The sequence below is a fragment of the Prionailurus bengalensis genome, chromosome A2, assembly GCF_016509475.1.
Source record: "Prionailurus bengalensis isolate Pbe53 chromosome A2, Fcat_Pben_1.1_paternal_pri, whole genome shotgun sequence".
Lineage (NCBI taxonomy): Eukaryota > Metazoa > Chordata > Mammalia > Carnivora > Felidae > Prionailurus > Prionailurus bengalensis.
This window is the reverse complement of record NC_057348.1, coordinates 135,314,706-135,340,640: the sequence shown is the minus strand read 5'-3', so window position 1 is coordinate 135,340,640 and position 25,935 is coordinate 135,314,706. Positions and strand designations below refer to the sequence as shown.

The 25,935-nt window shown below is 36.9% G+C and overlaps 1 protein-coding gene across 1 annotated transcript in view; it reads right to left on the bottom strand.

The window, feature by feature from the left end:
• The window catches only part of CFTR (CF transmembrane conductance regulator), a 160,889-nt gene that overhangs the window by 64,126 nt on the left and 70,828 nt on the right, over positions 1–25,935 (bottom strand). Inside the window, exons 12-17 of the mRNA XM_043589556.1 lie at positions 24,126–24,212; positions 21,916–22,636; positions 19,101–19,229; positions 6,175–6,212; positions 5,457–5,707; positions 1,283–1,362 (exon numbers count right to left, since the gene is read on the bottom strand). Of these exons, the coding sequence (XP_043445491.1) occupies positions 1,283–1,362; positions 5,457–5,707; positions 6,175–6,212; positions 19,101–19,229; positions 21,916–22,636; positions 24,126–24,212 (1,306 nt within the window). The remainder of the gene's footprint in view (positions 1–1,282; positions 1,363–5,456; positions 5,708–6,174; positions 6,213–19,100; positions 19,230–21,915; positions 22,637–24,125; positions 24,213–25,935) is intronic.

The following is a 25,935-nucleotide window of genomic DNA, read 5'->3' as shown; positions in this document are numbered from 1 at the left end:
GGCCAATATTTGTGAATGTTGCAATCATGTCAAAATGCCCAGGTCCAGTTTGTACCTAATTTAACAATATCCTATTTGGGGCCAGTCACTTAACACACTTACAACAAATATACAGCATTTAAAGAAAGACATGGGAAATGCTCCTTCAAATGCATGAACCCAAAGCACTGATTAAAGAATTCCAGCAGCTGCTGATGAGTTATTTCCCCAAACAAAGTAACTGCAGGAAATCCAATATGCTAAAGTTCACATGGAACAGTTAATGTATTTAATTGTGCCAATCATTTCAGATGAGGCAAACTGACAACCTGGTTTTTCTGTACCTGCCAATGTCAGTTGTGTATACACACAAGTGTGGTAGCCCTTTTTTCATTTTATAGGCCCTTTCAAATAAAGTGTTATTATTGGGGGAAGAGGGCGAAAGGGGTGTAGGGAGAGAATGACTCATCCTAAGATGGGCTGCAATGTTCCAGTTGTCTCTCCAAGGAGATCACTGAGACTGGCATTTGCTTGACCTAAGCCAGACAAGGAAGCTGTTTTCAAACCTGGTCCAATAGCCAAAGTCATTAACTCACAACTCTCCTTAAGTCCTGCCACTTATGGAATCCTAATGTGCATCCACTAGGTCTAGGTCACCTTTATCTCCCTCTCCTCCTTTCTTCTCATTCTCACCTCCAGTCAATCACCCCACCACCAGGACACATGTTCAGAGCCAGGCTACCTGCTCTGGTGGCCTCTTCAGATCTGTCACCCAGGGATAGTCCTCACTAGTCCTGGATTTTTCTTTCCCCTCGCCCCTGCTGGAAAGTGTATCTGTCCCTGTATTACTGTTCTTACTGTGAGGTTGCTGGCTAGCTAATCTGGGCCAACGTGTTCCTGGATAAGATTGGTTGAAACTATAGCCCATCAAGGAATAGATCTTCATTTTTCACATGGGCCCTTTGGAGGTAGATGATTTACATCAAACAGTAATGTCAATGTCAGAAATGTCATACTGTGGACAGTGATTTGGGGACAGATGCTCTATTATACCTTTCAAACCATTCCCAAGTAGATAGCTATTACATCTAAATGTGGAATTGCCTTAGGTTTAGGTCAAATAAACAGTTCTGACTTATCACCGAATTTACTAAATTTATGCCTATTTTGAAGACTTTTGATATTAAAATTTATATAATAGACAGGACTTCAACTCTCAATCAAATGAAAATAAAACTTACCTCTTTTTCTAATCATTTTTGAAAGTGCAACAAACGTAAAGATACTAATTATTTTTACAAACCTGGATGAAGTCAAATATGGTAAGAGGCAGAAGATCATCCAAAATTGCTATATCTTTGGAGAATCTATTAAGAATCCCACCTATAATATAAAAGAAGATAGATTCCTCAAAAAACAGTAATCTCAAAAGGACAACAATATTTGATAAGTTTGGATCATAGCAGAAGCATTCAAAAGTCAAATAAGAATTAGCATGTAATAAGATAAATAAGGTCTTAGAAAATTTTAGTGTTGTACAAAGATTCTAAGCAACTGTATTCAAGTGATGGTCTCCTACTTTTAAACCTTTATAAAATACAGCTTCCTGTAAGATTCATTCTACTACTATCTTACACTTGCATGCTTGAATTTAATGATAATTTACTGGATTTGTTATCGTATTCCATCTGTATTCCATAATGCATGGATCTCCCTGTCCTCTGACGGGTATACCTTCCTGACACACCTCTTTAGAACCCATAGCTACTGTTAATTTCTGCCTGCCCGTTATGTGGACCTCCTTTGCCATGCTTGCTCTTTCTACCCTCTTCACTGGCAATCTAAGCTTCAGCCTGTCTTCTGAATTCCAGACTCATGTTTGTAAGTCTGATAATGTTTTCCTTCAATGAAAATAAGTTATGTATGGAGTGTTTACTCTATGTCAGGCATAATGCTAGGCATTGAGATAACAGAGGTGAATAAGATGAGCTCCTTGCCTTTAAGGAATTCATTGTCTAGCGGGAGTTAAAGACATAATTTGATAAAACATAATACTGTACAAAGTGATATTGAATCTTATCATTCAGCCCCCCTGCCCCCACCATTAACTGTAAGATAGAGTCTAAAACTCTTAGTTTAATATTTAATGCCTTCCATAATCTGGCCTTAAACCACCTACCAAATATAGGCTTCCTCTACACAAACATTCTGTTTTATCCATTAAATTGGTCTATTCTTTATGCTCTACACTTTCCTAGCTCCCTGCCTTTTCCACATAGTTCCCTTTGCCTAAAAACCTTTCCCCTCATCTCTACTCATCAAAATCTATGTCTCCTTCCTGGCCTAATTCAAATGTCTCTCCGACAAGGAGGCATCAATGTTTGCACCAGTTCAAGCAAACCTCTTTCTCCTCTGGACATACCTAATACCTTTAATATATTTTGTCAGGAACTCTGTTGTAATGACTATATCCACATCTTGTATCACAGTCACTTGTTCATGTCTTACCTCTATTTCTCGATTGTAAATTGTTAGAGGTCAATGGGACCAGGGCACACTTAGTTTGTATCCCTCACAGCCCTCAGCAAAAAGTCTTATATGTAGGAATTATTCAATGAATATTTATTGATTTAAGGCACTATCACTAGCCTTTAACAATAATATGTTCTTTAGCATATTTAATTAAACATATTTGTATATCTTCCCATAAATAAAGAATTGAAAAAAAAAGTCTATGGATTTATACTGTTTAGAAAATGAAAGTTCACTTTGGTGAAAAGAATATCATTCTGGTGCTTATTGTATTTCAAATGGTAGTGTTACATCAAAGTTATCAATTCACATTTTCATCTATTCAACATAGTCTACTGAACACCTACTATGTGTCCATGTGTCTTAAGGTTGTTTAAATAGTGACATAGAAAAATTGGGTAAGGAGTCAAAATCAAGGTCAATGTACAATTGGAGAGGGCACATGTGGGAGAAACTCAAGTGCACATACAAGGAATAGAAGCATCAGTTGCTGCCCAGTATAGCAGAGAATATTTAGGCAAAATAATGAGAACAAGTGAACCATAAGTCAGTTATAGTAATGGTTTTTAAAAGAAAGCATAATCCTTGCATAGAGAAATTGGGGGAGGGCAGAGGTGGAAAAAGAACATCTAGATGTTGTAAGATCATTTTGTTACTTCTTATGCATCCTGTTCTCCTGTCTTGGTAAATAAGACAAATTAGAAAATGAAATGAAATACCATGTGACTTCACTCATATGTAGAATTTAAAAGGCAAAACAAACTAACATGGGGGGAGAAAAGAGAGACAAACCAAGAAATAGACTCTTAACTATAGGGAACAAACTGATGATATGAGAGGGGAGGTCAGGGGTGGGATGGGTTAAATGGGTGATGGGCTTTAAGGAGCGTTCTTCCTATGATGAGCAATGGGTGTTATATGTAAGTGATGAATCACTAAATTCTACACCTAAAACTAATATCACACTGTATGTTAACTAACTGGAATTCACATAAAAACTTGGAAGTAAAAAAAGAAAATGAAATAAATGAGGGGGGCCTGGCTGACTCAAGTTCGTGGAGTGTGCAACTCTTGATCTCCAGGTTGTGGGTTCGAGCCCCACATTGGATGCAGAGATTTCTTAAAACTAACCAGATCTTAAAAAAAAAAGAAAATGAGGAGTGCCAGGGTGGCCCAGTTGGTTAAGCACTGACTTCAGCTCAGGTCATGATCTCATGGTTTGTGAGTTCCAGCCCTGCGTAGGGCTCTATGCTGACAGCTCAGAGCCTGGCGCCTGCTTTGGATTCTGTGTCTCCCTCTCTCTCTGCTCCCTCCCCTGCTCATGCTCTGTCTCTCTCTCTCTCTCAAAAATAAACATTTTAAAAAAAGGCATTAAAAAAACCAAAATGAAATTAATGGTAATCATTTAAATATGAAATAGAGAAGGTTCAAGACCAACTGTGAGCAGTGTATAAAGGAATGAGGAGCCCTGGAAAGTAAAGACGTGAAAAGGAAAGTGCACCCCCTATGGGAACAAGGCCCCATGGAAAGGAACAACATTAGAGACCTAACATTTATTTCACATTGGCTCTATAAAGACAAGTAGGTTGCCTTGTTTAATTCTCATAATGATCCTCTCAGATAATTATTCTTTTCTCCATTTCACATTGTGGAGGCAAGGCTCAGAAGAGCAACAAACCTATGTTTATCACTCGTATGGGGCCAAGCCAATGCCTATCGCTTGGAGCCAATGCTCCATTACATCTCACCGTCCAATTCTGACTACTGGAAACTGGGGAAAATTTCTTAACTTCTCTGGGTTTCAGTTTTTCTATAAAAAGGTGAAATTATTGAATCAAGGTAATTTGACATTCTTTTTTACCTCAAAAATTTCTTAGCTCTAAAACAGGATAACGATGAATATACTCAAATGAGTCAAGGCTTTAGTGACACACAAAGACTTCAAAATAAATAGAAAGAAGATCTTTCTGAATACTGACACTGACATTTTGTTACCCAGATAAAAATGATATATATTTATTATCTTGAGATCTTTAGATAGAAATCACTCTAAAAATCTCAATCTTGGAACTTATTATTTGCTTTATAATTAAATATTTCTGTGTCTACCTCCTCTCCCTTGTCTGTGAGTTTTTCCAAGTCAAAAACTGTACCTTTTGCATCTTTTCATGCCAACCTCTGGCTTAGTGCCACACAAAGTAAGTTCTCCATAACCTTTCATATTTACCTTTTTCTTTTGATGAGAACATTTAAGTTTTACTCTTAGCAAATTTCAATTATATAATACAGTGTTTTCAATTACAGTCACCATGTTATACACCCTAGTTCCTCAGACCTTATTCATCTTATAACTGAAAGCTGTGCCCTTTTACCAACCTCTATAATCGCGCAAAAATATTTTACAAATACATTTGGGATTTATTCCTCTCCCACCCACCACCAAAAACAAAACAAACAAAAATAACCCAAAACGTTGGAACAAATTTATTTGATCATCTTTGAATAGTTACATGAAACTAGATTATTCTGTCCCCATCAAGAAACTTCATCACTAAAAGAATTTTCTATTTTCCTTGGTCACTTCAAATCTGCTTCTCTTTTAAACAATACTATACATTGGCAACGAGATACCTGAAAAAGGGCTAGAGCAAATATCTGAATAGAAAAGGACAACGAACCCAGAAAGGCCTGTTTCTGTTGCTACACTCTCAGCAGCATCACAGTCTAACAAACTAAGCTACTCTAATCAGCTAAGACAGAAACATGGAGCAATAATGTCTGGTAGCCTACAATTTCTAGGAAATGTGCAGGCGGATTATAAGGAAGTTCAACAAAGTGCAGATGCCTCCATCAAAAGCCAACGCTACCACTAAAAAACACCAAGGAAACTGTAGGACCTTTTGCTTGTGTATCAGCAGTTTCATTTTGTATACCTAGTCAAATACCTGCTTTCAACGTGTTGAGGGTTGACACAGGTGCTTGAAGAACAGAATGTAACATTTTGTGGTGTAAAATTTTCGACACTGTGATTAGAGTATGCACCAGTGGTAAACCTCTGAAGAATCCCAGAGCAAGCAAAGTGTCAGCTACTCCCACATAAATATAAAAGACATAATATGTGCTGGTATTGGTGAAGATCACTGCATAACTGCTATTTATACTCTTAGTACTATTCCCTTTGTCTTGAGAAGGCATTCTGCAAAGCAAAAAGAAATTGTTATTTGGCAACCAAACTTTCCCGCTGGATTTCCAATACATGTAAACAAAACTGAACTTGAGTCTGAAGAAACACAACATATTTCATTAGCGTTAAGTTATGCCTTTAATCTCATGGACTCACTACTGTAGCAAAGTAGTCAGTTTTTTCACCATTGAAAGAGATAGGATTGTTATTACACAGTCAGAAAAAATACCAAATGTAAAATGCTGTTTTCAATATTTTTATTGCATTTTATGGAAACTAAACACAACTAAATCCTTTAGGAACTGACAAACAGCTGCAGAAACAGCACATGCTCACAATTTTAAACAAGAGAACTTAATTTTCCATTTCTATAATACTATGGGGAAATGAACTTTTATTCATTATTCAATATTCTTTAATAAGATCCAAATAATCAATAGAAACAAAATATAATCTGCAATAGAACATGGAATACTCACTGTCTAAGCAGCCACAACACAACCAAAGAAACAGCCACCTGGAATAAAACAATACACACTTAGTTTTTTCCCGACATCTCTACCTATTCATCCCAGACCCAGCTCTAATTCCACCATGACAAACAGCAAAATACACAATTTCTTTTTCCTTTCCTTTGCTTTCCTGGGTCCAAGAGCTGTAATAATTGTCCTAAAAATCATCCTTTGTGGTGAAAACATGTTAAGTTAGTGGAATTCAAATTTCACTGCATTAAACACTTTGCCATTTCTCTCTCTCATTCAACAGAAACTATTCATTGAATCTCACAGGAGAGCAAAATTTAATCTTTTAAATAATAAACTTTGTTCTAGGGATCCTGGGAAGATGGTGGAGTAGGAGGACGCTGGGCTCACCGCCTCCTGCTGATCACTTAGATTCCACCTACACCTGCCTAAATAACCCAGAAAACCACCAGAAGATTAGCAGAACAGAATCTCTGGAGCCAAGCGCAGACGAGAGGCCCACGGAAGAGGGGCCCCTCCCGAAGCGGATCTCCGAAGGAAAAGCGAGCTGAGCCTGCCCCTCCCGCCCCTGTGCACCTTGCCAATCCACCCCAGCTAATACACCAGATTCCCAGCACCACAAGTCTGGCAGTGTGCAAGTAGCCCAGATGGGCCACGGCCACCCCACAATGAATCCCGCCCCTAGGAGAGGGGAAGAGAAGGCACACACCAGTCTGACTGTGGCCCCAATGGTGGGCTGGGGGCGGACATCAGGTCTGACTGCAGCCCCGCCAACCAACGCAAGTTATTCAAGACAGCACAGGGGAAGTGCCCCCCAGTCCCGCACCACTCCAGGGACTATCGAAAATGACGAAACGGAAAAATTCCCCTCAGAAAAATGTCCAGGAAATGACAACAGCTAACGAACTGATCAAAAATGATTTAAACAATATAACAGAAAGTGAATTTACAATTATAGTCATAAAATTAATCGCTGGGCTTGAAAACAGTATAAGGACAGAAATCTCTTGATACAGAGATCAAAGGACTAAGGAAGTGCCAGGAGAGCTAAAAAATGCTATCAACGAGTTGCAAAATAAAATGGAGACAACTACGGCTCGGATTGAAGAGGCAGAGGAGAGACTAGGTGAACTAGAAGATAAAATTATGGAAAAAGAAGAAGCTGAGAAAAAGAGAGACAAAAAAATCCAGGATATGAGGGGAAAATTAGAGAACTAAGTGATGCACTAAAGAGAAATAATATATGCATAATTGGTATTCCAGAGGAGGAAGAGAGAGGGAAAGGTGCTGAAGGTGTACTTGAAGAAATAATAGCTGAGAACTTCCCAGATCTGGGGAAGGAAAAAGGCATTGAAATCCAAGAGGCACAGAGAACTCCCTTCAGACATAACTTGAATCGATCTTCTGCAGGACATATCATAGTGAAACTGGCAAAATACAAGGATAAAGAGAAAATTCTGAAAGCAGCTAGAGATAAACATGCTCTAACATATAAAGGGAGACCTATAAGACTCATGACCAATCTCTCTACTGAAACTTGGCAGGCCAGAAAGGAATGGCAGGAGATCTTCAATGTGTTGAACAGAAAAAATATGCAGCTGAGAATCCTTTATCCAGCAAGTCTGTCATTTAGAATAGAAGGAGAGATAAAGGTCTTCCCAAACAAACAAAAACTGAAGGAATTCGGCACCACTAAACCAGCCCTACAAGAGATCCTAAGGGGGATCCTGTGAGACAAAGTACCAGAGACACCGCTACAAGCATGAAATGTATGGACATCACAATGACTCTAAACCCATATCTTTCTATAATAATACTGAATGTAAATGGACTAAATGCACCAACCAAAAGACACAGGGTATCAGAATGGATAAAAAAACAAGACCCATCTATTTGCTGTCTACAAGAGACTCATTTCAGACATGAGGACACCTTCAGACTGAGAGTGAGGGGATGGAGAACTATCTACCATGCCACTGGAAGTCAAAAGAAAGCTGGAGTAGCTATACTTATATCAGACAAACTAGACTTTAAATTAAAGGCTGTAACAAGAGATGAAGAAGGACATTATATAATAATCACAGGATCTATCCATCAGGAAGAGCTAACAATTATAAATGTCTATGCACCAAATACAGGAGCCCCCAAATATATAAAACAATTACTCACAAACATAAGCAACCTTATTGATAAGAATGTGGTAGTTGCAGGGGACTTTAACACTCCACTTACAGAAATGGATAGATCATCTAGACACACAGTCAATAAAGAAACAAAGGCCCTGAATGATACATTGGATCAGATGGACTTGACAGATATATTTAGAACTCTGCATCCCAAAGCAACAGAATATACTTTCTTCTCGAGTGCACATGGAACATACTCCATGATAGATCACATACTGGGTCACAAAACAGCCTTTCATAAGTATACAAGAATTGAAATCATACCATGCATACTTTCAGACCACAATGCTATGAAGCTTGAAATCAACCACAGGAAAAAGTTGGAAAACCTCCAAAAGGATGGAGGTTAAAGAACACACTACTAAAGAATGAATGGGTCAACCAGGCAATTAGACAAGAACTTAAAAAATATATGGAAACAAATGAAAATGAAAATACAACAATCCAAACGCTTTGGGATGCAGTGAAGGCAGTTCTGAGAGGAAAATACATTGCAATCCAGGCCTATCTCAAGAAACAAGAAAAATCCCAAATACAAAATCTAACAGCACACCTAAAGGAAATAGAAGCAGAACAGCAAAGAAAGCCTAAATCCAGCAGAAGAAGAGAAATAATAAAGATCAGAGCAGAAATAAACAATATAGAATCTAAAAAAACTGTAGAGCAGATCAACGAAACCAAGAGTTGTTTTTTTGAAAAAATAAACAAAACTGATAAACCTCTAGCCAGGCTTCTCAAAAAGAAAAGGGAGATGACCCAAATAGATAAAATCATGAATGAAAATGGAATTATTACAACCAATCCCTCAGAGATACAAGCAATTATCAGGGAATACTATGAAAAATTATATGCCAACAAATTGGACAACCTGGAAGAAATGGAAAAATTCCTAAACACCCACACTCTTCCAAAACTCAACCAGGAGGAAATAGAAAGCTTGAACAGACCCATAACCATTGAAGAAATTGAATCAGTCATCAAAAATCTCCCAACAAATAAGAGTCCAGGACCAGATGGCTTCCCAGGGGAGTTCTAACAGACGTTTAAAGCAGAGATAATACCTATCCTTCTCAAGCTATTCCAAAAAAGAGAAAGGGAAGGAAAACTTTCAGACTCATTTTATGAAGCCAGTATGACTTTGAGACCCAGACAGAGACCCAGTAAAAAAAGAGAACTACAGGCCATATCTCTGATGAATATGGATGCAAAAATTCTCAATAAGATACTAGCAAATCGAATTCAACAGCATATAAAAAGAATTATTCACCATGATCAAGTGGGATTCATTCCTGGGCTGCAGGGCTCGTTCAACATTCACAAATCAATCAATGTGATACATCACATTAATAAAAGAAAAGATAAGAACCATATGATCCTGTCAATCGATGCAGAAAAGGCCTTTGACAAAATTCAGCAACCTTTCTTAATAAAAACCCTCGAGAAAGTCGGGATAGAAGGAACATATTAAACATCATAAAATCCATTTATGAAAAGCCCACAGCTAACATCATTCTCAATGGGGAAAAACTGAGAGCTTTTTCCCTGACATCAGGAACACGATAGGGATGTCCTCTCTCACCGCTGTTGTTTAACATAGTGTTGGAAGTGCTAGCATCAGCAATCAGACAACAAAAGGAAATCAAAGGCATCAAAATTGGCAAAGATGAAGTTAAGCTTTCACTTTTTGCAGATGACATGATATTATACCTGGAAAATCCGATCGACTCCACCAGAAGTCTGCTAGAACTGATACATGAATTTAGCAAAGTTGCAGGATACAAAATCAATGTACAGAAATCAGTTGCATTCTTATACACTAATAGGGAAGCAACAGAAAGACAAATAAAGAAACTGTTCCCATTCACGATTGCACCAAGAAGCATAAAATACCTAGGAATAAATCTAACCAACGATGTAAAAGATCTGTATGCTGAAAACTATAGAAAGCTGATGAAGGAAATTGAAGAAGATATAATGAAATGGAAAACCATTCCGTGCTCATGGATTAGAAGAATCAATATTGTCAAAATGTCAATACTACCCAAAGCTATCTACACATTCAATGCAATCCCAATCAAAATTGCACCAGCATTCTTCTCGAAGCTAGAACAAGCAATCCTAAAATTCATATGGAACCACAAAAGGCCCTGAATAGCCAAAGTAATTTTGAAGAAGAAGACCAAAGCAGGAGGCATCACAATCCCAGACTTTAGCCTCTACTACAAAGCTGTAATCATCAAGACAGCATGGTATTGGCACAAAAACAGACACATAGACCAATGGAAGAGAATAGAAACCCCAGAACTAGACCCACAAATGTATGGCCAACTAATCTTTGACAAAGCAGGAAACAATATCCAATGGAAAAAAGACAGTCTCTTTAACAAATGGTGCTGGGAGAACTGGACAGCAACATGCAGAAGATTGAAACTAGACCACTTTCTTACACCATTCACAAAAATAAACTCAAAATGGATAAAGGACCTGAATGTGAGACAGGAAACTATCAAAACCCTAGAGGAGAAAGCAGGAAAAGACCTCTCTGACCTCAGTCATAGCAATTTCTTACTTGACACATTCCCAAAGGCAAGGGAATTAAAAGCAAAAATGAACTACGGGGACCTTATGAAGATAAAAAGCTTCTGGACAGCAAAGGAAACAGCCAACAAAACTAAAAGGCAACCAACGGAATGGGAAAAGATATTTGCAAATGACATATCAGACAAAGGGCTAGTATCCAAAATCTATAAAGAGCTCACCAAACTCCACACCTGAAAAACAAATAACCCAGTGAAGAAATGGGCAGTAAACATGAATAGACACTTCTCTAAAGAAGACATCCGGATGGCCAACAGGCACATTAAAAGATGCTTAACGTCGCTCTTCATCAGGGAAATACAAATCAAAACCACACTCAGATATCACCTCACGCCAGTCAGAGGGGCCAAAATGAACAAATCAGGAGACTATAGATGCTGGCGAGGATGTGGAGAAACGGGAACCCTCTTGCACTGTTGGTGGGAATGCAAACTGGTGCAGCTGCTCTGGAACACAGTGTGGAGGTTCCTCAAAAAATTAAAAATAGACCTACCCTATGACCCAGAAATAGCACTGCTGGGAATTTACCCAAGGGATACAGGAGTGCTGATGCATAGGGGCACTTGTACCCCAATGTTTATAGCAGCACTTTCAATAATAGCCAAATTATGGAAAGAACCTAAATGTGCATCAACTGATGAATGGATAGAGAAATTTTGGTTTATATACACAATGGAGTACTACGTGTCAATAAGAAAGAATGAAATATGGTTTTTTGTAGCAACATGGATGGAACTGGAGAGTGTTATGCTAAGCGAAATAAGACATACAGAGAAAGACAGATACCATATGTTTTCACTCTTATGTGGATCCTGAGAAACTTAACAGGAACCCATGGGGGAGGGGAAGGAAGAAAAAAAGAGGTTAGAGTGGAAGAGAGCCAAAGCATAAGAGACTATTAAAAACTGAGAACAAACTGAGGGCTGATGGGGGGTGGGAGGGAGGGGAGGGTGGGTGAGGGATATTGAGGAGGGCACCTGTTGGGATGAGCACTGGGTGTTGTATGGAAACCAATTTGACAATAAGCTTCATATATTGAAAAAAAAAATAAAGGAGTGTCAATGTTTCTGGCAATGCCAACATTCTCAAGAATAAATCCCAGAAACAAATATTTTATCATATTTACTAATGAACAATAACTAAAGCAATTTCCTAAAGAACTGGTCTCATCAGTGTAGTATTAAATTGTTTCCTGGCTTTTGTAAATAGAAACCACTAGTGGACAGAGACACAGAACTACCAACCCAAACTACTTTTCTTGACTGGAATAAAACCACGTCCAAGGATTTGATGTAATGACATTAGTACAGATATTTGGGGGCATATAGAAACAATTAATTAAGTAATTCTATTATTTAATTTCTAACATATTTCAAAGTTATAAAGTTCATATAGTTTATGATAGAGTGAGAGTCCTGGATCCTTAAAAGGTAAAAGCAAAAGGTCTTTTTTTTTTTTTTAATTTTTCAGGGCATTAGGATGCCTGGGTGGCTCAGTTGGTTAAGTGTCTGACTTCAGCTCAGGTCACAATCTCTCAGTTCATGGGTTCAAGCCCCACATCGGACTCTGTGCTGACAGTTCAAAGCCTGGAGCCTGCTTCAAATTCTGTGTCTCCCTCCCTTTCTCTTCTCCCCTACTTGCTCTCTTTCTCTCTCTCTCTCACTCTCTCCTTCTCTCACTCTCTCTCTCTTTCAAAAAGATGAATATAAAATGTTAACAAAAAATAAAAAAATAATTTTCAGGGTTTTACACTTCATTCCATATCACATAGAAAACAGTACAGTCTAAATAAGCCCTGTCCAAAGGAATTTTCTATAATAATAAAAATGTTCTATATCTGCATTGTTCAATATTGTTTCCACTTATCATATAGGACAGTTGATCACTACAAATGTAGCTAGTATGTATGACTGAGGAATTTAATTTAAAAATTTTTTTTATTTTACTTAATTTCATTACATTTACATGGTCATACATTGCTGGTGGCTACTGTATTGGACAATGCATGCATAGATAAAAATAACTATTAGTTACATAAGGGTGTACACAGAGTGTTTATTATATATCCATATTGGGTATCTAAAATCTGATGATGGAATTCTCTAAGGACAGCTCCGTGAATGACCAAGGCGATAATTCATGAACTGTGCAAATGATCCCAAGATGGAAAAGAAGTAGCCAGTATTTAGTAAATAGGTCAGAATCTAAATTATGTAGACAATTTGTCTACATGATTAAAAAACACCATGGAGTGTAGGGGTAGAACATTATAACATATACATATAGAAAAAGAAACCAAATGCCTATATTTGAAATACTTATTTGCTAAATGAATTAGTAAACATCTAAGGAGACATGATAGATAAAGGTTGATTTTGTCTGTAGCAAAATTCTAACAGTATGGCTTCAAAAAGAAGATGCAATGTTAAGCAAGAGCAAGAACCTGTGAGGAACCCCACCATAACATAACATGGCCAGATACAAGTCTGATTTTTCACAACTAAAGAAAATAAGTGCAAAAGGGAAGAAAATTGCCAAGGGCGATATAATAAGGCCAGGTATATAAAAGGCTAAAAAATTGTGAATACGACCAAAGTAGAATTCCAACATTCTACATGAAGAACTCCAGACTATTTCACTGCAGAATATCTGCAGAGGCCTTAAAATATAATTTAAGGTTCTCAACACTCTGGATGTTCCTACTGCATTTAAAATAAAACCTAAGCTCTTTACTATAGTCAATAGTCCCACAAATCTCATTCTTGTCTACTTTTCTAATATCATCACTTGCTACTCCCTTCCCTCTCCACTCCCTCTCACCTCCCAGTTATGGGCCTCCTCTTAATTTCCATCATTGACCAAACTCTTCCAAGACCTTTGCATTTTTTTTAATATGAAATTTATTGTCAAATCGGTTTCCATACAACACCCAGTGTTCATCCCAACAGGTGCCCTCCTCAATGCCCATCACCCACTTTCCCCTCCTTCCTACCTCCCATCAACCCTCAGTTTATTCTCAGTTTTTAAGAGCCAAGACCTTTGCATTTGCTCCAGTCTCTACATGTCTGACTCCTTATCTTTTAGGTGTCAAATAAATGTCATTTTCTCAGACAGCCCCCCTCGCTCATCACTGTTTATTTCCTTTCTGGTGCTTATCACATTCTGTGATTATTTCCATCCAAACACATTTATTGTCTATCTCCTCCCTCAGAGTGTGTTTCATAAGAGCAGGAAAGAGCCATTTATTCTCTACCATTGTGTATCACCAGTGCCCAGTACAATACCTGGTAAACAGTAGGCACTCAATAAATCTGTATTTAATAAATAAAGGAATGGATGAATAAGAGGACACTTAAATAAAAACACAAATGTCAACAGAGAGAAAATTATAGACAACACATTTGAAAAAGCAGATGACGTGTCATGTTATGTAAAGTTAAAACCAAATCAACTCATTCTACAAGTTTTTACATACACATAAAAGAGCTACCTCCTAAGTCATGAAATGAGATCTGTGTGTAAGTGAATGCCTATTAAACTACTACTGGTATTTTGAGTTTTTACCAATGGAGCACAACATTATAAGTATTGTGTTAACATTATAAACACAAGTGCATTCGTATATTCCACCTGTATGTTCCATTTTGTTCTTCACTACACACATATACACAGAATTATGCCTGACATATTACAAGAACTCCAAATATATGTGTTGAATAAGTAAATGGCTGAATGAATGGCAGGCAGTAATAGTAAAGTGACACCTTGTCATGACTTAATACATAGATTTCAATGCTTCGCAGATCAAATCATGCCCTAAAACACAGACCCATGCTAAGTAAAGCTGCTTTGAAAGGATGATTATTAATCATTTATAGCAGAAGTATTATGGAAGTATAATACATGTCCACTTCACTAGGAATGTAAATCCAGTAAGGGCTTCTTTCTTAACAAAGAGAAGATAAATCATAAAGAAATAGGATACAGCAGTACTCTGACACATTTATTAAAAATTACAGAATGAGGGGCACCAGGGTGACTCAATTAGTTAAGCGTCTGACTGTTGATTTCAACTCAGGTCTCAATGTCAGGATTTGTGAGTTCGAGCCCTGTATCTGGCTATGCACTGTCAGCTTGGGATTCTGTGCTTGGGATTCTCTCTCTCCCTCTCTCTCTCTGCCCCTCCCCCTGCTTGCACTCTCTGTCTCAAAAATAAAATAAATATTTTTTACAAAATTACAGAATGAAAACACTAAACATAGGATCTTGAAATACTCCAGTCAACAATCCCCTCTGGTTGTTGTAAGAAGCAGGAAACTGTCTCCTACTCTATTATTTGCATTTCTTCTCTAACTACTCAGTAAATGCACTGCTAAGCAGAAGCACTAGAAAGACCAACATAATAGAAATTTTATAGCCAATATCCTTGAACTTATCTAAGAACTTAGAGAAAATAGTGCTCTGTAGTAGAAAAAAATGGTATAAAAATAAAAAGGTAGACTGACTCCCTTATCAAAATAACATATTAATGATATATAGTAACGAACTGAATAAATCAACAAGTCTTTTTCAGTTTAGCACTCTGAGTAAAAACGGGAAGCATATTGAACCAACCCGATAAAATCATAAAATCTAAATTGAAGTATCGTGCCTCTGAAAACTAAAAATGGATAAATCACTGTCATTAAGGAAGAAATATCTTAACCTTCTTCAGGTTTTCTGATCATGATGAACTAAAAGAACTAAACTATCTTTCTGTATTAGCATCTGTACCGTGATGAATACTAATGAGATACGTCAATATTAACGAGAAAAGGGCACACTGGTGTTAAGAAGCTTAGTCTAGAAGAAAAAGTGTAAATTTTGATTCAAAGAAGTTGACAGAATTCTGAACATTAGTGAATGACTTATGTAGCTATATAACTGTGCACATAATTAAAACAATTGCTATTTGTCTACTATCACCAAGGTTTTATTATTCAAAATTTTGAGAGCCAGTTCATTGACAATGGTCCCAGGACACCGGTCAAAAAGTCTCATCACATTATATTATTTCTTGCCTAGAAAATGGCATTATCAATTTTTTTTCCCATCTAAAAGATATGTTTTTGCAATAACTGTGGGAGCTCCACTAATAATTTATATCGTCTTGCAATTTAGTTTCTAGCTTGAAGACAAAAGACCACTATCTTCGTGATTAAGTGAGCTAGTAATAATATACACATGTGCAGCAGCTCAGAGCTCAACCACTAATTAGTTAATTAATTATACACCATTTTGAAAGGTACATAAGTTCAATTCCATGGAGCTGCATAGGACAAAGGTCCTATACATTAAAATAAATCATCACCACATTCAGATAGGCCCATTTTTTTCTTATGTAACATGTAACTCTATAAACTGAGGACAATTAAGAATGTGACCTTTAGATGCAGAGGTTTAAATCATCAACAGTCTTGAAAGGCTGGTTTGAGATTAAATGTGGCACGGGAATAGGTTTCATTCACATTAAGGTTGGTCATTTGCATGACTGGCAGAGATTAATGAGGTAAATATAAAATACATTTCAAAGCAAATTTTATTACTCTTGTAATAAATAATACACTTATGTGAGAGTGTCAAATTACCCAACTCCATATTTTTGGAGTATAAAGTATATTATATAGTATATTATATATATATTTGGAGTATTTTAAAGTATAAAAGGGATTATTGAACTTTCATTATATCTTGGTTATAGACTTGTTTACCTCAGACTATCTTGAGCTTAATAATAATGGTATGATATTAAGGATATTAATGAGAACAGCAACTAGCATTGGTCACTATATGCCAAGCCCTACATTAAATGCTTTATAATCATGATGTCTCTTAACTCAAGAAAGGACCTGGGAAGCTGGTACTATATAACTCTATAAACTGAGGACAATTAAGAATGTGACCTTTAGATGCAGAGGTTTAAATCATCAACAGTCATGAAAGGCTGGTTTGAGATTAAATGTGGCATGCCACATTTTGCAGTGGCCATTTTGTAGATGAGGAAATTGAGGCTCAGTGTTGCTAACTACCTTGCTCCGTTTCATAATGTTAACACAAGGTCACAGCCAAGTCAGTGTGATGCCATAGTTGGTATTGTACTATACTGCAACTCACATCAAGCTTCCATTTTGTTTATTAATTTAAATGATGGGGCAAAAAAAGAGATACCACCACAACTTAAAGATCAAATGGAAACTGATGGTTTACAGATGAAATAGTATGCACAACTTTTTGTTATATACCTTAAGATATTTAACACTATCTTACCTGGTCAGGGAGAAGTGATGATATTTTATGTAGACCCCTTCACTGAGGTTAGAAATATCCCAACAATAGGAAAAACATGTAGCTGTAAGATTGGGTTTCAACTACATGTACATTTATACTGCCTCAGGAGAGGCGGCTCTTCACCTGAGTCACTCCTTTCCTGAAGACAGTATGGGCCTGTATGTTAGATTTAGTTTGTATATTAGGGCACAGTCTGTGGTGTTCCCTGAAATAAATATCTAGAGTCAGCAGTCATTCACAGGCTGAATCCAATCCACATTCGTGTTTTGTTGGGCCCATGTAGTGTTTCATTAGTTTGTTTTTATTTAATCAACTACCCACATTTAAAAATAGGAAAATTTAGGGGCGCCTGGGTGGCGCAGTCGGTTAAGCGTCCGACTTCAGCCAGGTCACGATCTCGCAGTTCATGAGTTCGAGCCCCGCGTCAGGCTCTGGGCTGATGGCTCAGAGCCTGGAGCCTGTTTCCAATTCTGTGTCTCCCTGTCTCTCTGCCCCTCCCCCGTTCATGCTCTGTCTCTCTCTGTCCCAAAAATAAATAAAAAACGTTGAAAAATAAATAAATAAATAAAAATAAAAATAGGAAAATTTAGAGAAAAAACCCTGGATTTCCATCTTATCTCAGTAAACAAAGACTTAGCAAAACTGATCTTAAATTCCTTCTTGATACGTCCTTTGCTGGTGCCGGGTTTCAGTTGGCCCCAGTAGACAACTGGAGGGTACATGCTTTCCATTCAGCCTCAAAGCCACTTCGCCCACAGACATTCTCTGCCAGGCCCCTTTTGGCATTCAGGTGGCTGTTCCTCATTTAGAGAGAAGCCTCATCCACCATCCAGCTTTGAGAACTTCTTATGTCCTCATGGGATTGTACTTGCAGCCTACTGTGCTGTTTGCACTTTCCTCCCTTGTTTTTTTAATGTGGTGCTGTGAAGGACAGCAGGGGTGGGCAAAGAGACCAAGATAGTGGTGCTGAATACAGACAAATTCTGTAAGCAAGAGGGCGATCTGGATCTCTGAAAGGATTGTTTCATATGGTTACTAAGCCACTAATACATATTTCATTCTGTGAAGACAAAGTCATTTAAAGGCGGTGATTCATCACTTGCATATTCAAAAATGCAATATCTAGAGTCAAATGAATTTAAAACTGAGTACAGAATAATTTTCACTGTTTAATTTCAATCCATATAATGTATATAAATCCATTCTTCTTTTTGTAGGTTTTGAACCTCTCTACTAAAAGCTCTTCATATATAAAGAGCATATATACAATATATGGAAAGAGAGATAATCCTAGCATATATAAAGAGCATATATAAAATATGCTATGTATGAAAGAGTAAAATGGCAATAGAAGAATTATATGAATCTATACATATAATTATGTAATTTAAAATTACAAATATATTGGGGTGCCTGGGTGGCTCAGTTGGTTAAGCATCCAACTTCAGCTCAGGTCACGATCGTGGTCCATGAGTTCGAGCCCCATGTCAGGCTCTGTGCTGACAACTCAGAGCCTGGAGCCTGCTTTGTATTCTCTCTCTCTCTCTCTCTCTCTCTCTCTCTCTCTCTCTCTGTCTCAGAGCCTGGAGCCTGCTTTGTATTCTGTGTCTCCCCCTCTCTCTCTCTCTCTGCCCTTCCCTTCCTCACACTCTCTCTCAAGACTAAATAAGCAAACAAAATTTAAAATTACAAATATACATATATATTTATGTGTGTATGTGTATGTGTGTGCATATCTATGTATATACCCTTCCAAACTATTCTTAATGTAACTTTAAATCACAGTAATATTTTACAACAGAAAATTCTTACCTCAGCCAGAAAAACAACTAAGCACCAAATTAGCACAAAAATTAAGCTCTTATGGACAGTAACATATCGAAGGTATGTGTTCCATGTTGTCACTGGTGGTATGCTCTCAACATCGTCAAAAAAGCACTCCTAAAAAAAAGAATCATGCTTACTACAAGGAGACAACACCGTTTCACACGACCATTGTGGTTTTATTTTGAATCTTGGAAATAAAGGAATACTAGTATTCCTAGGTAAACAAATTTCAACAAATATAAACCACTATGAATGACATGTGTGATGTCACTCTATAACCAGTATAATGTCCACTGAAGCAACACAGCTTTTTGAAAAATGAGAAATGCTGTAAGTTTTCAAAATTCTGGAAGTATATCACTGATTATACAACTGTACCAGCTTCAGACAATTTCACCATTTTAATGTTTAACAGTGTCACACCTTTTATCAAATACATTGCACCATCAAACTGAATTTTCCTAGAACTCTTCTTGATTTAACTTATTTCTTCAGGGCTCCATGGACAAACAGTTTGGAATTTTGTTGGCTATAGAAGTTTGCTAATAGACATGAAGTCCAGCTGATGTTTGAAGGTTCCTCTCTCTTTCCAGATATGACTTTTTTTTTTAATGTTTATTTATTCTTGAGAGAGAGAGAGAGAGAGCAGGAGTGTGAGTGGGGGAGGGGCAGAGAGAGGGAGACACAGAATCCAAAGCAGGCTCTAGGCTCTGAGGTGTCAGCACAGAGCCCGATGTGGGGCTCGAACTCATGGACCACGAGATCATGACCTGAGCCAAAGTCAGATGCTTAACCGACTAAGCCACCCAAGCGCCCCATGACTTGTTATATAATTCTAATCTTCAGTATATTTCCCTGAAAATCTTTTTTTTAATATTTTTTCAATGTTTATTTATTTTTGAGAAAGTGAGAGAATGCGTGAGCACCTGCAAACACATATAAGCAGGAGAGGGCAGAGAGAGAGGGATTTAGAAAATCCCAAGCGGGCTCTGTGCTGACAGCAGAGAGCCTGATGTAAGGCTCAAACCCACAAACTGTGAGATAATGGCCTGAGCCAAAGTCAGATGCTTAGCCGACTGAGCCTCTCAGGTGCCCCTCCCTGAAAGTCTCAGGTGCCCCTCCTTTGGTAAATACATTTCGAAAATTTGAGAAAGAGCAGTTCCAGATAGTACCAAAGGAAAAGATACTTTTGTTTCTTTCGAAGTCAACAAAATTCATAAGAGAATCCCCAGGAACTCTAAAAGGGGTTCCTATGAAATCGGAACATAGCAAACTAATTAGATGTAAAGACTTTTCAGGGGTATAGCTCAGTGGTAAAGCATTTGACTAAGATGTAAAGATTTTTGGAAGCAAATAAACCTGGATTTAAATCTAAGCTCCACTATTGACTTCCTGGGAGCTGCCTGAGTTTAGGCAGCGGGACTTCTCTAAACTTTAGGGGTTTTTTAATCTGTAAATGAAGATATGTACTTTGTAGGGTAGTGGGGTGACTGACATTAGGAGTGATCAGTAAGTAGTAACTATTATCAAGGCATCTGGGAGGTTCAGTCAGTTAAGCATCTGGACTCTTGATTTCAGCTCAGGTCCTGATCTCAGGGTCCTGAGAATGAACCCTGCTTCAGGCTCTACACTGACAATGCAGAACCTGCTTGGGGTTCTCTCTCTCTTCCTCTCCCTCTGCCCCTCCCCTGCTCATGTACATGCACATACGTGCTCTCTCTCTCTCTCTCTCTCTCTCTCTCTCTCTCAAAATAAATAAACTTTTTTTTTAAAAGGAACTATTATCAGTTGCAGAGATCATTCTTTACAACTAAATTTATAGGCTTACATTTGAGAAATTCATTCAGATTGATATGAAACCATACAGAAAAACTATCCCTTAGAAAACCTTTGTAAAATTACAGAAATACTGAAAGTATGTATTTTAGATATCACCTTTGCTGTTGTCTCATTTTACAGAAGAGGAAAGATTGGTCCAAAGATGTGAACTGACTTGTACCCTAACCAAAATCATACTACTCTTAAATGATCTATGTACAAAATATGGCAATTCATTAAAATGCTGCCTGATTCATCCAAGGCACTTGAGGAATTTTTCTAATAAAACCCAAAACACAATAAACAAAACCCCTCCTCTTGTATATTGCTTCCTATTTGAAGAATAAAAGCATTTATTCTTTAAAACGTAATATAAAAGGCTTTCTACCTGAAGGTTGGCATAGTATATGTTGAGTTTCATAAACCTTCTTTAAGAGAAATCTGTCCAGAGAACAAACTTTAAAGCAAATTTAAAAGATAAAAGAAAGCCCACTCTAAATTAAGGTAAGACTGACGTATAAGCCAGAATGTGAGTTAGTCCTGTCAAGAGACTAGATGCTTACATACCTTACATAGACTACTTGCATATGAAATACTTCTTGGCCTCTAAATAACGGAAGCTATTATTTGTTTATATATTTATTTATACTCCACTTCTTTCCACAGAGATTTTAAGGTAGTAACAAAGCAGATTCATTATAATTTATAATTTTTCTAATTGATTACTGGCCTAGTAAAGGACCCAATACTAGCCCTTACGTTATTTTTTATAGGAAAAGATACATCCATGGCCAAAGGAAATAGTTCATTCTTGTACATTTTGAAGTTGCTTATATAATTTATGGATTCTGGACTTTCTGAATCTTAACATAATCTCCACCTTAAACCCATTATTTGAGTAAGTTTTATATCACACTATATACTGCATTTCACTCAGTTGCACTCTGTTGCAAACAAAAAACCACTGATAATTTATACATACCTTTAAATCTTCTTCATTAATTTCTTCACTTACATCCAAGCCACTATCTAGAGATAATCGCCTTGAATATATATCCATTTCAGTTAAGTTTGTCTGAGGGGCCAGTGACATTTTTCGTGTGGATGCTGTTGTCCTTCGGTGAATGCTTTGACCTTGGTTCACAGAGGTCATCAGGTTCAGAACAGACTGCCTTCTTTGTCTCTGAAATGTGGGGCCAGCATTGACCATGTTGCTTCGAGGCAGGACAGCCTCTCCTTGCTCGCCATCTGGAACTAAGGACAGCCTTCTCTCTAAAGGCTCATCAGGATCTCCTTCGATGCCATTCATTTGTAACGGAGTCTTTTGAACAATTGAAAATTTCCTTATAGAGTTGATTGGATTAAGAATAGAGTTCTTCCTTTTTTCACCAAGCTCTCCAGTCTGTTTAAAAGATTGCTTTTTTGTTTCATTCCAGGAGACGGCCGCATCTCCTTCCAATGAGAAACGCCGTAAAGTCTCAGTTATGATGGAATTTCTTCTTTCTGCGCTAAACTGGTCAAAAGACTCATATCCCATGAGCTTGGAGCTGAAGTCAGGCCGTAGATTTTGTAATTCAGAAAATGTCCCATAAAAATAGCAGCTACCTTCATGTAAAATTAATATTTTGTCAGCTTTCTTTAAATGTTCCATCTTAGAAGTGACCAAAATCCTAGTTTTGTTAGCCATCAATTTACAGACACAGCTTTAAGAATATAAAAAGATAAAAATAAGATATCAATTGTATAAGAATTTTATTACAAGTCTATATATTGCATTGTAACATTTTATTAATGTATTCTTGTGTAAAACATCTATCATACAATGTCATTATTATACTTAAAATACCTCTAAAAGTAAAAATAGCAATTAATTTGGTGCCTCTTTCATTATTACAGCATGAAATATATTACGGAATTATTAGAGTATGCTAAATCATAAAATTGAGTGTTAACAGACCTAGAGTGAAATTAAATATCTGATATTAAATAAATGTTGGACTTTGAGCAAATTGGCAACCCTCTGTGTCTTGGTTTGTTCATACAGAAAATGAGAGAATTGTTAGATAACCTTTAAAGATCCCTGGGGAGAGGGGTGTATGCAATTCTGTGTCTTCTGAAATGTCAGAGCTTTCCTGTTCTTTACATTTTCTATTAATTTCCTTTTACATTTTAAGATGGCCACAAATTTAGTTCTCAAGAGCTTATATTAAGACTAATCTGATTTATTTTTAAAAAAAGCAACAAACCAGAGAACTGAATAATAAATTTAACCTTCCTCTAATATAATTTCCCTTTAGCCTAAAAGTAAATCCTGACTAGAACCATCTAAGAGAGGCCACTTTCTTTTAGATATTAATACATTATATATTGTATAAAAAGAGGCATCATTCTAGATTATACTTTAACATACTAATATAGCTAACAAAGTGTATATTAGTAATAAGTTACTTATCACAATTACAGGATTGTAAAAATCTTAGGTATTAAATTTAAATTGTAGGAAAGGTGCTTCTAGGGGTAATACAGCCATTTTATAGACATAGACTTCTACATCCTCATTGCTTAAAATCTTTATTTCAGAAAAGTATAATAATTCTCTTAATAAACTACTTTATAGCTCATGAAATCATTTTGAAACTGAAATCAGGTTGTAAAACTGTTCCTCTTAGGAACTTTACATACATTGTGCCCTAGTAGGAGCTCCAATAAAATGAAAATCCCTAGTTTTGTGTAACCAAGGAAGAGGTTCTATAGAAAGTATTGAGGTATATAAATAGTCTGAGCATTCACCTACATTAAAACATTCAGCTTGTTTACTTTCTAAGAGACATCCTATCTAAGGAGAAGACAGAATAAAATACTAACACAAAAAAGTAAAAATGTTAAGCACAATAACCATTTAAAATAATATATGCCACAAGGCAATAATAATGTAAAAACTACATAGATAGTGATTGTTTTGACAATAGCAATGGAAGAAATTGGTTTACTATGTGGTCAGAACAGGTTTTAATGGAAGTGATTTTGAGTCTTCACTGTGAAGGGAAAATCAGATTTGGGTGAGTGCTATGTCACATTCTACCACAATGGTGGCCATATTTCTCAAGGGTAAAATGTCATCTATGATGGTATAGTTGGGCTTTCTTCTCTTTTAGCATGGCATGAGCATTATAAATTATTCAAAGAACATACCTTTCAAATATTTCTTTTTCTGTTAAAACATCCAGGTATCCAAAAGGAGAGTCTAACAGGTATAAATCAGCATCTTTGTACACTGCTCTAAAAAGAAAATGGAAATTAAATTATATTTTTAAATATCTCATGCCATTTAGTACAAATAATTTTATTTTTTTTTTCAACGTTTATTTATTTTTGGGACAGAGAGAGACAGAGCATGAACGGGGGAGGGGCAGAGAGAGAGGGAGACACAGAATCGGAAACAGGCTCCAGGCTCTGAGCCATCAGCCCAGAGCCTGACGCGGGGCTCGAACTCACGGACCGCGAGATCGTGACCTGGCTGAAGTCGGACGCTTAACCGACTGCGCCACCCAGGTGCCCCGAAGTACAAATAATTTTAAATGAGAATCAAAAGGGTAAGTCTTAAAAGATTTTTATGGGTTTTCACAACATTTCAAGAATGATTAAACTGGCTTTGCTAAATGTAAATGATATAAACTAGCAGAAGTTAACAAACTGAATCACACCAGACCATACAATTTAAAATACTACCTTGAAAAAAGAAAATCTTTAATAATAGTATTTGTTTAGAGTCAAGAACCATGCTATGTGCTGGGAATACAGTGGTAAAAATTACATAGTCCCTGCCCTCAAAGATCTTGAATGTTGGTGGGAAAGCAAAAAAGAAAATGGACTGTTTCAATGCTATAAAATGTCAGAGCCAGCAACTAAATAGCAGCATGAGATAAAAAGAAATGTTAAGTGTCTTTCAGTGTTGACTGCTACCAAAAAAATTTTGGTATTGTGGCTGTAATATTACTGTTGGATTTTGCTCCATGTAGTTTCAGACTCTGTACCATATTTATAAGAATTCCAAACAAGAAAGGATAAATAATTCACAACAAAAATGTACACCCATATCCGTTTTATTTTTTAAGTTAAAAATATGTAAGTGATGAATCACTAAATTCTATTCCTAAAACCAATATTACACTATATGCTAACATATTTAAATACATTTTTATTTAAATAAATTGAAATAAAAACTTGAAACAAAAATAAATTAAAAAATAAACTTTTTAAATGTTTATTTATCTTGAGAGAGTGAGAGTGTGAGGGAGCATGAGCAGGGAGGGGCAGAGAGAGAGAGAGAATCCCAAGCAGGCTCCACACTGTTAGCATAGAGCCCAATACAGAGCTCAATCCTAAGAACTTTGAGATCATGACCTGAGCCAAAATCAAGAGTCAGATGCTCAACTGACTGAGCCATCCAGGCACCCCATAAATAAAAATTTTATGAGCAAGTAAAATCTTCATTAAATTGATCTTAGAACAGTAATAAGATGAAGATATAGTCTCATGTTAATAGAAATGAGATTAAATCTTCATAACATCTAAGGTTTTCAGGTGTGGTTGTTAGTAGCACTACCCTTACCCCATGCATAGGATTCAGGGTTTATGTATAACTCTTGGTATTTTCTGCAAAAATTGTATTCAATTAAAAACTAGAAATGGCAAAAAGGCAAAGTGAAATCTAAAAGAATTTTTACAACATAGGGGCACCTGGATGGCTCAGTTGGTTAAGTCTTTGACTTCAGCGCAAGTCATGATCTCACAGTTCATGAGTTCAAGCCCCATGTCAGGCTCTGTGCTGACAGCTGGGAGCCTGGAACCTGCTTCGTGTTCTGTGTCTCTCCCTCTTTCTGCTCCTCTCCTGCCCCTGCTCATATTCTGTCTGTCTCTCTCTCTCTCTTTCTCTCTCAAAAATAAACATTAAAAAAAAATTTTTAAAGAACTTTTGCAGTATAAATTATTTTTAAAGATA